Below are 13152 nucleotides of genomic sequence, written 5' to 3' on the forward strand. Positions count from 1 at the left end.
TCTAGTGAGTGATTTCCCACTGATGTAGTCAGTAGTATAAAAATAATCTGGCAGGCCATAAAAAATAATGTAGTGGGCCACATGAAGCCTGCAGGTTGGCCAGGTCTGATTTAGTACATATTTGGCCTTTTGAAGGCTTACACACTTCAATTGGATTACCCTGCAATACAAGTTTCCACAGACTGCAATACAATCCCAGCATTTCTTGCTAAGAATATCCTTTAATGCTCCCAACTTTTCTGCTCATTTCTGCAACCCCTTTCCAATAGATCTGTGTTCCTAAAATGAGGTTTTCAAAGTTGTATACAGTATTCTAAATGTACCCTAACCATTACCATATACTGTACCATGGGTTGATCACTTCCACATCCTTGCTGACAAAGTATACCATTGACAGACCCACCATGAGCAAATCTGGAAGGCTTGTTTTAGCAGAGAGAGAATTATGACAGACTGTACAATCACCCCTAACATCTGTTCTTACATTCTTTATGATACTACTTTGAGTTTTGGTACCACCCAAACAGTTTGTTATTCTTGATTAATGCTATCCAAATACAGTTCCTATCACTGTTAAACATCAAGTACTTTTTTACAGCCCATCTTCTTAATTTATCTATGTTCTCTTAAAACAACATATCCTGATGATTATCATTAACCACTTGCCCACCTTTATATGCTCATCAAATTTAAACATCAAAATACAGTAAACCCCCGCTTTTCGTGGGGGTTATGTTCCTGAGAAATGTAGTGAATACCGAAAATGCGAATACTGAGTCATGGCTCCCATGGTAATAAAGGGGTTCCGTTCCAAAGTATGAAATATATAAGAAAAACTAGTCTAAAATTTTGTCTATGTATGTATTATCTTCATAATATGACTATGTACATAGACAGTACATAGTGAAATGCAAGCATATGGCATTGAAATGAAAATAAGAAACAATTTAATATTAAATGTAATATTCATTTTCAATGTAACATTCAACCTCAAGGGGTAGAATTTTTTTCAGCCTGGAATGTACTTGTTAACAGGAGAGATTGCTTCTACAGGGATGGGATACACTTAAATAGAAAGGGTGCAAGAATATTTGCTGATGCTATCGAGGCAGTGTTAGGTGGGTCGGAAAACTGCTAGCTTGGGGGGGAGACAAAGACTAATGGATTAACAGTAGCCACTGGCAGAGGTGAAAGAGATTCTTGCACTGCTTCTATTGGAATGAGCAGAAGCCTGAAAAACAAGATGCAGGATATTTCAGAGACTGCTGGAAGTCATTGCGGTACAAGTAAACACATGGGTTGTGTTAGGGTAGCTAAGAATAGAAACAGGTGCATGTATACTTGCGTGTACGCCAATGTTAGGAGTTTAGTAAATAAATTTGATGAATTTCAGGTATTGCTCAAAACATCAAAGGCAGATATTGTTGGGATTTCAGAGACGTGGTGTCACACAGATATAAGGAATGCAGAACTGGAATTTGGGGAGTACAATGTGTATAGAAAGGAAAGACAGGACAGGAGGGGAGGAGGGGTTATGCTATTAGTTAAAAAACACATAAAATCCAAGGAAGTGAAGCCAGTCGACATTGATGGACAGGGCAGTGTCGAGTCACTTTGGTGTGACATAAGCATAGGTAAATCAAAATTGAGAGTAGGAGTGTGCTATAGGCCTAATGACTCTGATGAGTATAATAAGATACTGTACAGGGAAATAGAATGGGCCAGTAAATCAGACAGTCTTATAATGGGGGATTTTAATTTCCCAGATATTGACTGGAATTTGTTGGTTGGTCACTCACACACACTAGCAAGGCTTTTGTGGATTTATTGGATGATTGTTTTCTACACCAGCATGTTCGGGAGGCAACTAGAGGGAGTAATACTCTTGATCTGATTATCAGTAGTGATTCTTCATGCATTAGGAATCTGCAGATAAAGGAACCACTGGGTGGCAGTGATCACAGTGTGCTGAAGTGGGATTTACTCAAGGAGGTAACTACCATCAGAGGTAAAGGGAAGGGTTTTTGCTTTCGTAAAGGCGACTATGATGGTCTGAGACAGTATTTAAATTCTACACAGTGGGACCAACTGATGATGTTACCAACAGCAAATTCAAAATGGGAAGCATTCAAGGAACTAATCTTGGAAGCTACCAGGCTTTACATACCAACCAAGAAATATTGTTCAAGGTTCAGGCCTAAATGGTTGTCAGATGAACTAATGAGACATATGGCAGAGAAGAAAAATGCATGGGATACATACAAATTAATGGGTGACATGGAAGCCTATGATAGATATAAGTTGGTCTGTAACCAAGTCACAAAGGAGATTAGGCAGGCAAAGGCAGATTATGAGAAATCCTTGGCAAAGGATGCAAAGAAAAACAGAAAAGAGTTCTTTACCTATTTAAACTCAAGAAGGAAAGGGATGAATCAGATTGGTCCACTGGATGTTGATGGTTCAACAGTTGAGGATCCAGCTCAGGTGGCTAACAATCTAAACGAGTATTTTGCATCTACATTCACACATGAGTTATTCGGGAAGGGGAATGTCGTAGGTGAAGTAAACATTGGCAGTGAGCTAGATGATTTTCTAATAACTGAGATGAAAGTGGAGGAGAAATTGTTGAGGATAAACATAAAAAAGGCACCCGGGGTGGATGGGATCTATCCAGTTATATTAAAGGAGGCAGCAAAGGAAGTAAGCAAACCCCTAGCCATAATTATGAGAGCTTCTTTGGACTCAGGGGAGGTACCCATGGACTGGAGATGTGCAAATGTAACCCCAATTCACAAAGGCTGACACAAGTAATTATAGACCTGTTAGTTTAACTTCGGTTCCAGGAAAATTAATGGAGACACTGGTTAAAGAAGCACTGCAGGATCATCTGGACAAGAATTCAGTTATAGCTCAGACACAGCATGGTTTTGTTAAGGGCAGGTCTTGTCTGACCAATTTGATTGGATACTATGATGTAGTCACAAAAGAAATGGATGCAGGGAATAACTTTGATATTATATATTTGGATCTTAGAAAGGCTTTTGATACTGTTGCGCATGGAAGACTGCTGCACAAATTGGAGAAGTGTGGCATTGGAGGCAAATTGCTGCTATGGATAAAGGGATGGTTGAGTGGCAGAAGACAGAGTGGTAATCAATGGACACTGCTCAACGTGGACTAATGTTATTAGTGGAGTTCCTCAGGGTTCAGTGTTGGGTCCATTGTTGTTTTCTGTATTTATAAATGATATTGATGATGGTGTATCAGGCTTAATGACCAAGTTTGCAGACGATACCAAGGTTAGCAGGATTGTTAAGGACACTACTGATACTATGCTGCTGCAACAGGATCTGGAAAGGTTGAGCAGATGGGCTGAGAGGTGGCAAATGAAGTTTAACATTGACAAATGTAAAGCACTACATATGGGAAACAGTAACCCCAGATCAACGTATCAACTGTGTAGTACTACGCTGACAGTGGTAGAGAATGAAAAGGACCTGGGGGTAATTGTGCAGGCAGATATGAAGTTCTCTGAGCAGTGCAGACGAGCTGCAAGAGTAGCTCATGGTGTCTTGTCAATGATATACAGGAATGTTTCTAGCAGGGACAGGAATGTGATTATTCCCTTGTATAAGGCATTGGTCAGGCCACACCTTGAGTACTGTATACAGGTCTGGAGGCCTCATTTCAAGAAGGATGTAGAGCTGCTGGAACGAGTACAGAGAAGGGCAACAAGATTAGTGAATGGAACAAAGGGTTGCTCTTACGAAGAAAGGCTTAAGTTTTGCAAATTACAGAGCCTGGAGACTAGGCATCGGCGAGGTGATCTGATAGAGGTGTATAAGGCTTTGAATGGCTTGAGCATGCTCAATGCCGATGGGATTCTTCCTCTTGCTCAGAATAATCACCTGAGAGGGCATAAATTCAAATTGAGGAAGGACGGATGTCGGATAGATGTGCGGAAATTTGCCTTTAGCCAGCAGGCAGTTGGTTTGTGGAATAGACTCCCATTGCTTGTTATTGAAGTTGATAGCCTAAACAAATTTAAGGCTCAGCTGGACAGGTATTTCGAACGAACAGAGGGGTGAAATGGGAGTAGTGGTTGTGTTTTTTTTTTTTTTTTTTTTTGGCTGATGCCCAATAAGCTTGCTTTCTTGCATCATATGCCTCTGCTAATGCTAATGCTATTTATTAGAAATTTCAAACAAATCTTTCAAACCAGCGCCTTTGCTTGCTAGTAAAAAAAACATCCCGCCAGTGCTATCACCAGTTTCACTAAAGTGTTGATAAAGGAGTTTTGCCTTTTCGTGAATGATGAGTGAACTTAACGGAATTTTATTTTGAGTTCGGTCTTCTATCCACAGATTTTAAGCCTTTTCCATTTTTTCTAATTTAACATCACGAGTTACAGAGCACATTTTTGAAGCAATTGGCGCGTTTTCACGGACACTATGGCGGATTTTTTCTTCCGATTTTTTGATTGATCATACCATTGACTCACTGATTTTATAATGTTTTGCCACTGAGGAGCCACTTTCACCATTAGAAATTTTGTCTAATAACTCAATTTTATTCACTAATGTCATCACCTTCTTTGATATTTTCACATTTCTCTTTTAATTCGTAGCCATATTTTTAGCATTAGCATTAGTAGAGGCATTTGATGCAAGAAAGCAAGCTTATGCAGCATCAGCCAAAAAAAACCCACTTCCATTTCACCCCTCCGTTCGTTCAAAATACCTGTCCAGCTGAGCCTTAAACTTATTTAGGCTATCAACCTCCACCACAAGGGATGGAAGTCTGTTCCACCAACCAACCACCCACTGGCTAAAGGCAAATTTCCGCACATCTATCCTACATCTGTCTTTCCTCAATTTGAATTTATGCCCTCTCAGGTGATTTTTCTGAGCTAGAGGAAGAATCCCATCAGCATTGAGCATGCTTAAACCATTGAAGGCTTTATACACCTCTATCAGATCACCTCGCTGGTGCCTAGTCTCCAGACACTGTAATTTGCAAAACGTAAGCCTTTCTTCGTAAGAGCACCCCTTTGTTCCATTCACTAATCTTGTTGCCCTTCTCTGTACTCGTTCCAGCAGCTCTACATCCTTCTTGAAATGAGGCCTCCAGACCTGTATACAGTACTCTAGGTGTGGCCTGACCATTGCCTTATACAATGGAATAATCACCTCCTTATCCCTGCTGGAAAAATTCCTGTATATCATTGACAATACTCCATGAGCTACTCTTGCAGCCCGTCTGCACTGCTCAGAGAACTTCATATCTGCCTGCACAACCACCCCAAGTCCCTTTCATTCTCTACCACTGTCAGTGTAGTACCACAGAGTTGATACGTTGCTCTGGGGTTGCTGTTTCCCATGTGTAGTACTTTACATTTGTCAATGTTAAACTTCATTTGCCACCTCTCAGCCCATCTGCTCAACCTTTCCAGATCCTGTTGCAGCAGCATAGTGTCAGTAGTGTCCTTGACAACCCTGCCAACCTTTGTATCGTCTGCAAACTTGGACATTAAGCCCGATATACCATCATCAATATCATTTATAAATACAGAAAACAATAATGGACCCAACACTGAGCCCTGAGGGACTCCACTAATAACATCAGTCCACGATGAGCAGTGTCCATTGATTACCACTCTGTCTTCTCCCCCTCAACCACCCCTTTATCCATAGCAGCAATTTACCTCCAATGTCACACTGCTCCAATTTGTGTAGCAGTCTTCCATGTGAAACAGTATCAAAGCCTTTCTAAGATCCAAGTATATAATATCAAAGTTATTCCCTGCATCCAGTTCTTTTGTGACTGCATCATAGTATCCAATCAAGTTGGTCAGGCAAGACTTCCCCTTAACAAAACCATGCTGTGTCTTAACTATAACTGAAGTCTTGTCTAAATGATCCTGCAGTGCTTCTTTAACCAGTGCCTCCATTAATTTTCCTGGAACAGAAGTTAAGCTCACAGGTCTATAATTACTTGTGTCAGCCTTTGATCCTCCTTTGTGAATTGGGGTCACATTTGCACATTTCCAGTCTATGGGTACCTCCCCTGAGTCCAAGGAAGCTCTCATAATTATGGCTAAGGGTTTGCTTACTTCCTTTGCTGCCTCCTTTAATATAACTGAATAGATCCCATCCACCCCGGGTGCCTTTCTTGTGTTTATCTTCAACAGTTTCTCCTCCACTTTACTCCCAGTTATTTCAAGATTCTGTAGCTTACTGCTAGAGTTGAATACACCTCTGGCATTCCCCTCGCTGAATAACTCCTCATGTGTGAATGTCGATGCAAAATATTCATTTAGTTTGTTAGCTACCTGAGCAGGATCATCAACACTTGACCCATCAATATCAAGTGGACCAATCTGATTCATCCCCTTCCTTCTAGAGTTTACATAAGTAAAGAACTCTTTGCTGTTTTTCTTCGCATCCCTTGCCAAGGATTTCTCGTAATCTGCCTTCGCCTGCCTAACCTCCTTTGTAACTTGGTTGCATATCAACTTGTATCTACCATTGGCTTCTGTGTCATGTGTTAATTTGTATGTATCCCATGCATTTTTCTTCTCTGCTATATGCCTCATTAGTTCATCTGACATCCATTTTGGCCTAAACCTTGAACGATATTTCTTAGTTGGTATGTAAAGCCTAGTAGCTTCCAAAATAAGTTCTTTGAATGCTTCCCATTTTGAATTTGCTGTTGGTAACATCATCAGTTGGTCCCACTGTCTAGAATTTAAATACTGTCTCAGTCCATCGTAGTCGCCTTTACGGAAGCAATAACCCTTCCCTTTACCCCTAATGGTAGTTACCTCTTTGAGTAAATCCCACTTCAGCACACTGTGATCACTGCCACCTAGTGGTTCATTTATCTGCAGATTCTTAATGCATGAAGAATCACTGCTGATAATCAAATCAAGAGTATTACTCCCTCTAGTTGCCTCCCGAACATGCTGATGTAGAAAACAATCATCCAATAAATCCACAAAAGCCCTGCTAGTGTGTGAGTAACCAGCCCCCAAATTCCAGTCAATATCTGGGAAATTAAAATCTCCCATTATAAGACACTCTGATTTACTGGCCCACTATTTCCCTGTACAGTTCCTTATTATACTCATCAGAGTTATTAGGCCTATAGCACACTCCTACTCTCAATTTTGATCTCCCAATGTTTATGTCACACCAAACTGACTCCACACTGCACTGTCCAGCGATGTCGACTGGCTTCACTTCCTTGGTTTTTTTATGTGTTTCTTAACTAATAGCATAACCCCTCCCCCCTTCCTATCCTGTCTATCCTTTCTGTAGACGTTGTACTCCCCAAATTGCAGTTCTGCATCCCTTATATCTGTGTGACACCACATCTCTGATATCCCAACAATATCTGCCTTTGATGTTTTGAGCAATACCTCAAATTCATCAAATTTATTTACTAAACTCCTAGCATTGGTATACACGCAAGTATACCTGCACCTGTTTCTATTCTTAGCTACCCTAACACAACCCATGTGTTTACTTGTACCGCAATGGCTCCCAGCAGTCTCTGAAATACCATGCATCTTGTTTTTCAGGCTTCTGCTCATTCTAATAGAAGCAGTGCAAGAATCTCTTTCACCTCTGCCAGTGGCTACTGTCAATCTATTGGTCTTTGTCTCCCCCCAAGCTAGCAGTTTTCCGACCCACCTAACACTGCCTCGATAGCATCAGCAAATATTCTTGCACCCTTTCTATTTAAGTGTATCCCATCCCTGTAGAAGCAATCTATCCTGTTAACAAGTACAGTCCAGGCTGAAAAAAATTCTACCCCTTGAGCCTTGCACAATCTTTCCAGGGCCGAATTGATCGACAAGGCTCTCATCATATACTCCCTCCTATCGTGTCTGGGCAGAATTGCAGACACTTTCAAATTCAACCCTAATTCTCGGCTTTTGTTCAACAGTGACCTGTACTTGTTAAGTAATTCTGCCGGTCTCCTACTCTTAATATTATTAGTGCCAACGTGTACAACTATATCACCTTTTGTGCCCTTAAAAGATGATATTTGCTCTACAACGTCATCAACCTCTGCCCCTGGCAGACATACCCTGGTCCTGTTCCACCTATCTTTTTTACAAAGCATGTTCCCCGTTTCCCTGACAATAGAGTCACCAACAACTACTACCAGCGCATTCTGCCTTAGGGGTTGTCTCTGTGTCACGCGATGCCCAAGTGCAAGCTCTGGCGTTGATGTGGGCAGCTGAGAGCTTGATGGGCCCCTCAATTTAGTTTCTTCGAGGGCATCTACCCTGTCCTTCAAGCTCTCATATAGGCCCACAAGAACGCCGAGTTGTTGCCTGATATCGATACACTCCTTGCATCGCGCACACACAAAGACATCCCCCTTGGCAGTATCATGTCCCGTACCCGATTGCTCTGCAAACATCAAGGGGTTTATAGGGGTTAGAAAGAACTTGTCCACAATAAAGTCACTTTCTTCCGTTAACACACTCGAAAAAGTCTGTTTTACACTGCAAAATGGCAGATTTATCACTTTTGTAAGCATATCAATTTATAAATTGATAAATTTATTCAATTTATAAACATATAAATTAAAAGCAAACAACGAAACCTTCCATGACAAACGCATAACACATACTGAACAAGGATTAGTGAGAAACATCCACGCTTGCGATTTAGTCACCCCTCTCCCCCCACCCACTGAGCGCTGTTTTGACCGGGAAAGATAATTTTAGCCACGACCATGTTTTTTATGGCGGAAAATATTCACGGCGCTTTAAAATTCAAATTTTTTTTTTTTTTTTTTGGTTTCATTTTATATTAAATCGGCGATCGCGAATACGCGAAACCCCGAATACAGATACCGCGAATAGCGGGGGTTTACTGTACTCAAAATATCTACTTCATCAATAAACATTAAATACTGTAAAGGAGGCCCCAAATTTAGTCCATGAAGATCAGTGACCATTTAAAATAAATCACCCTTGTTTCCTACCAGTTAACCATCCCTTTATCCATAGTAGTAACTTCTGCCCTAATGACACACTACTCAAATTTATATTAGCATTAGCAGATGCATATGATGCAAGAAAGCAAGCTTATGCAGCATCAGCAAAAAAAAAAAAAAAAAAAAAAAGACGCTCCCATTTGATCCCTCCATTCATTCCAAATGCCTTAAACTTATTTAGGCTATTAGCTTCCACAACAAAAGATGGAAGCCTGTTCCACCAATCAACTACTCACTGGCTAAAGGCAAATTTCTGCACATCTACTTTAAAACTATCTTTCCTCAATTTGAAACTGTGCCCCCTCAGGTTCTTAGTCTGAGCAAGAGGAAGAATCTCATCAGCATTCAGCTTGCTCAACCCACTCAAGGCCTTATACACTTCAATCAGACACCTCACAGGTGCCTACTCTCCAGGTGCTGCAATTTGCAGAACTTCAGCCTTTCTTGGTAAGAGCACTCCTTTGTTCCCCTCACCAATCCTGTTGCCCTTCTTTGTACTTGTTCTAGCAACTCTACATCCTTCCTAAAATGAAGCCTCCAGATCTGTAATTGACTGCACAATTACCCCCGGGTCTTTTTCACTTTCCAATTCCCTGAGTGTAGTACCACACAGTTGGTACATTTCTCTTCGGTTATCGCTACCCATACGCAGTACTTTGCATTTGTCAATGTTAAGCTTCAGTTGCCACTTCTCAGCCCATTTTCCCAACTTATCTAGATCCAGTTGGAGTAGCATACTGTCTTTACTGTCGTTAACAACCCAGCCAACCTTTGTATCATCTGCAAACTTGGACATTAAAAAACTTATATATCTTCATCAATATCATTGATAAATATACAAAACAATAATGGGCCCAACACAGAACCCTGGGGAACTCCACTAACAACATTTGTCCATGAAGAGCAGTGTCCATTGATTACCACTCTCTGTCGTCTCCCACTCAACCATTCCTTTATCCATTGTAGCAACTTACCCTTAATGCCATACCTCTCCAATTTGGACATCAGTCTTCCATGTGCAACAGTATCAAAAGCTTTTCTGAAATCCAAGTATATGATATCAAAATTATTTTTGCCATTCAGTTCCTTTGTGACCACATCATAGTATCCAATCAAATTGGTCAGACAAGACCTCCCTTTAACAAACCTATGGTGTGTCTTAACTATTACTGCAGTCTTGTCTAGATGATCTTGCAATGCTGCTTTAACCAGTGATTCCATTATTTTCCCCGGCACATAAGGTAAACTAATAGGTCTGTATATTTAATTATAACTATATATTGTACATGCAGTACAGTATGACTAAGACAGAATTCAGATACAGAACTGATGAAACTGAATCAAGTGACACATAAATAAATATAGAGAACATGATTTCATTAAAAAAAAAAAAAAGTAAATGTAAGTTTTTTTGCAATTTTCTTCTTAATTCTATTTTCAACTTCTAATTTGAATCCTGATAGCAATTTCACTCTAATGTTGGGAAATTAAGTCAAAATAAGAACAGAGAACAGAATATTCAAAAGCATCTATGCAGAAGTTTTAATTTTAACTAATTTTCAAAATTCCATGAAAAAACTCAATCCACACAGTCTACCATTATCAGAACTCACCATCCCACACATCTAGAAAACTCACTTATACCTTTCACTAAACTAACTATTACTAAATCTAATGCTATCTTCTAACTTGAATCATGATAGTAATTTCACTCTAATGCAATCAAATCAAAATAAGAGGAGAATATTTAAAGACATTTATGCAGGAATGTCTTCATTTTCACAAATTTTCCAAGTTTCATGAAGAAACTCAGCACACAAAAGCCTACCACAATCAGGAAGATCCCCTCCGGCCCAATCCCACACATTCAGAAACTTACTCATGAAGAGGTTAAAAGTATTAGTAATTTTGATTAACACAAGAAAATGATCAGCTTGTTTTTGTTTATAAACTTAGTACACAATTTTATTTGTTCTTTACTTATGTTGAGGTTAGTTTATGTATAAGGAATAAATCTTTAATAAAAATTTGAGGTTTCTCGAATTTACAGCCCAGCGCAAAACTAAGTATTCACTTTTAACCGTGAGTTCCAGACTTTTTCCTCTTCAACCATTTCTTCTTTGATGGGTATTAAATGAATTGCTAATCAATATTCCAAATATTATGGCAAATTGGATACTCTCTTAAATATAGGGGGGGGATGGGGAAGTGTATCAAAGGTTTATCAATGGACTGTAAAAATCAGCTACTTTGGGAAGTTGGCAATGGATGAATTTAAAGGTAGCAAGCAAACATTATTTTCACTCACCATATGTGCTGACTGTAGTGGTGGGCCAAAAGACCTGTTAAGTAATCCCCCCCCCCTTCATGGGAGGGAACCTTTTGGCTGTACTTCTTACATCTTGAACAAATGTGTCAAAGCCAGTTAATTTCATCTTGCATGAAGAAATAAAATGTCTATCACTTGGAAGTTTAACCCTGTGTATCAGCTTGGCCCACGCATACATGCAGCCCTTCTCCGCTACTTATTATGGGAAATTTTAGCATGCTGCTTTTCATAACATAAGCTTTTCTAGTTCTTCCTTGAATTTATTTAAGCTAGCCATTGATAGCTTAAATAGTATGAACCAAAGATGTAATGCTCAATATTGAGCATTACAGCTCTGGTAATGAGGTATATTGAGGTAAACTTCTCTTATTATTTTACAAATATTGATAGCTTAAATAAATTCAAGGAAGAACTAGACTTAACTATTATGGAGGAAATGAATAGTGAAATGGGAAGTGTTGTGGTGTGTTTTTTTTTTTTGGCTGATGTTGTATAAGCTTGCTTTCTTGCATCATTTGCCACTGCTAATGCTAATATGCTGTAGGCATCAATACAGAGTACAGGCACAATTTCTGCAACTCTTACTCTGAAATTTTATATAAAAGAAAACATAACAAAGCTCTTATTTTTTAATACAACATAAAATAAGAGCGTTATTTAAAATATCAATTGGATCTCCAATAAAAATTGCTAGTTGAAAAAATATTTTACCATAACTTTTATAAGATTTTTCTTTTATACAAATTAGTTTAACCTTGAATTCAATTATTTTACTTTTTTTTATTTTACAGTTAAATCATTAAACTATAGCTTCTTTAACAGCACAACAATAGTAGACTGTAAAAAAAAAAAAAAGCAGGAAGTATAATGAAGTTAGTGTACTCATTTAAAAAGAAACTCTTAGAAACTGCTTCCTACAAGTCAAGTTGACCATTGGATATCATTCTCATTGATGTTACTTGTATGGTGTAGCTGAACCATTCTTTGTTGCTGGTTTATAATACTGTATTGTAAATTAGTTTCTCTGTGAAAATCTGGATGATAAGCATACATTTGTTACAGCAATTTTAAAATATTGTTCTTTAGAACTCCAATAATGTTGCATTTCTTATCACCTATTGGTTTCAAAATGGTTAAGCTTTAGAAAAACAAATTTAAATATGCTCAAAATAAAAAACTGGTTCAATACAGAGGAATTTAACATCAATGGTTGTTCATGATAGGGATTTAGCTTGCTTCTTATATAAAGGTGATATTTAACAGATGGCCATTCAAAGGTTTCCCTGTATATAAATAAGGTTCTCTATATAATGTAAAGCACTTGAATTTTTTCAGCTAAAAGATATACTGAAATACAATACAGATACCAAAGTAAATAATTCAATAACCCTATAAGAATATACATAAATTACACAATGATACTGAAAGGAGTATAATCCAAAAAATTTTACTTACCTTCTATAATATCTGATGCAGATCCTAAACAGTATTCCATAATTAGCTGTTATAAAAATAGTGAACAAATTAGTATGGATAATTTCACAAATAATTACAGATTTTAACTTTTACAGGACAATATTCAGTGAAACATTTTAATTCTGATAATACATTTATCTACTTGTAATCACTAAAAAGAATAATATGCATTCTATATAAAATGTTTAACATGCAGAATTTCATGGCAGAAGAGTCATTTTATTTTTCAAAAATAAACAATAATAGTTCACTAAAATATGAACTATATGTTACTACAAATTACAATAACTTTTAATTCAATTAGTTTAATTCTTTCTTTTAGAATCAAACCA

General features: G+C 38.3%; 1 protein-coding gene across 1 annotated transcript in view; it reads right to left on the reverse strand.

Moving 5' to 3' along the window:
* LOC150081843 (serine/threonine-protein kinase Tao-like) overlaps nt 1-13152 on the reverse strand; it is a 187552-nt gene that overhangs the window by 72806 nt on the left and 101594 nt on the right. Inside the window, exon 5 of the mRNA XM_090380340.1 lies at nt 12800-12845. Coding sequence (XP_090236466.1) covers nt 12800-12845 — 46 coding nt within the window. The remainder of the gene's footprint in view (nt 1-12799; nt 12846-13152) is intronic.

This window comes from Mastigoproctus giganteus, chromosome 8 (assembly GCF_048544385.1).
Source record: "Mastigoproctus giganteus isolate SK-2022 chromosome 8, ASM4854438v1, whole genome shotgun sequence".
Lineage (NCBI taxonomy): Eukaryota > Metazoa > Arthropoda > Arachnida > Uropygi > Thelyphonidae > Mastigoproctus > Mastigoproctus giganteus.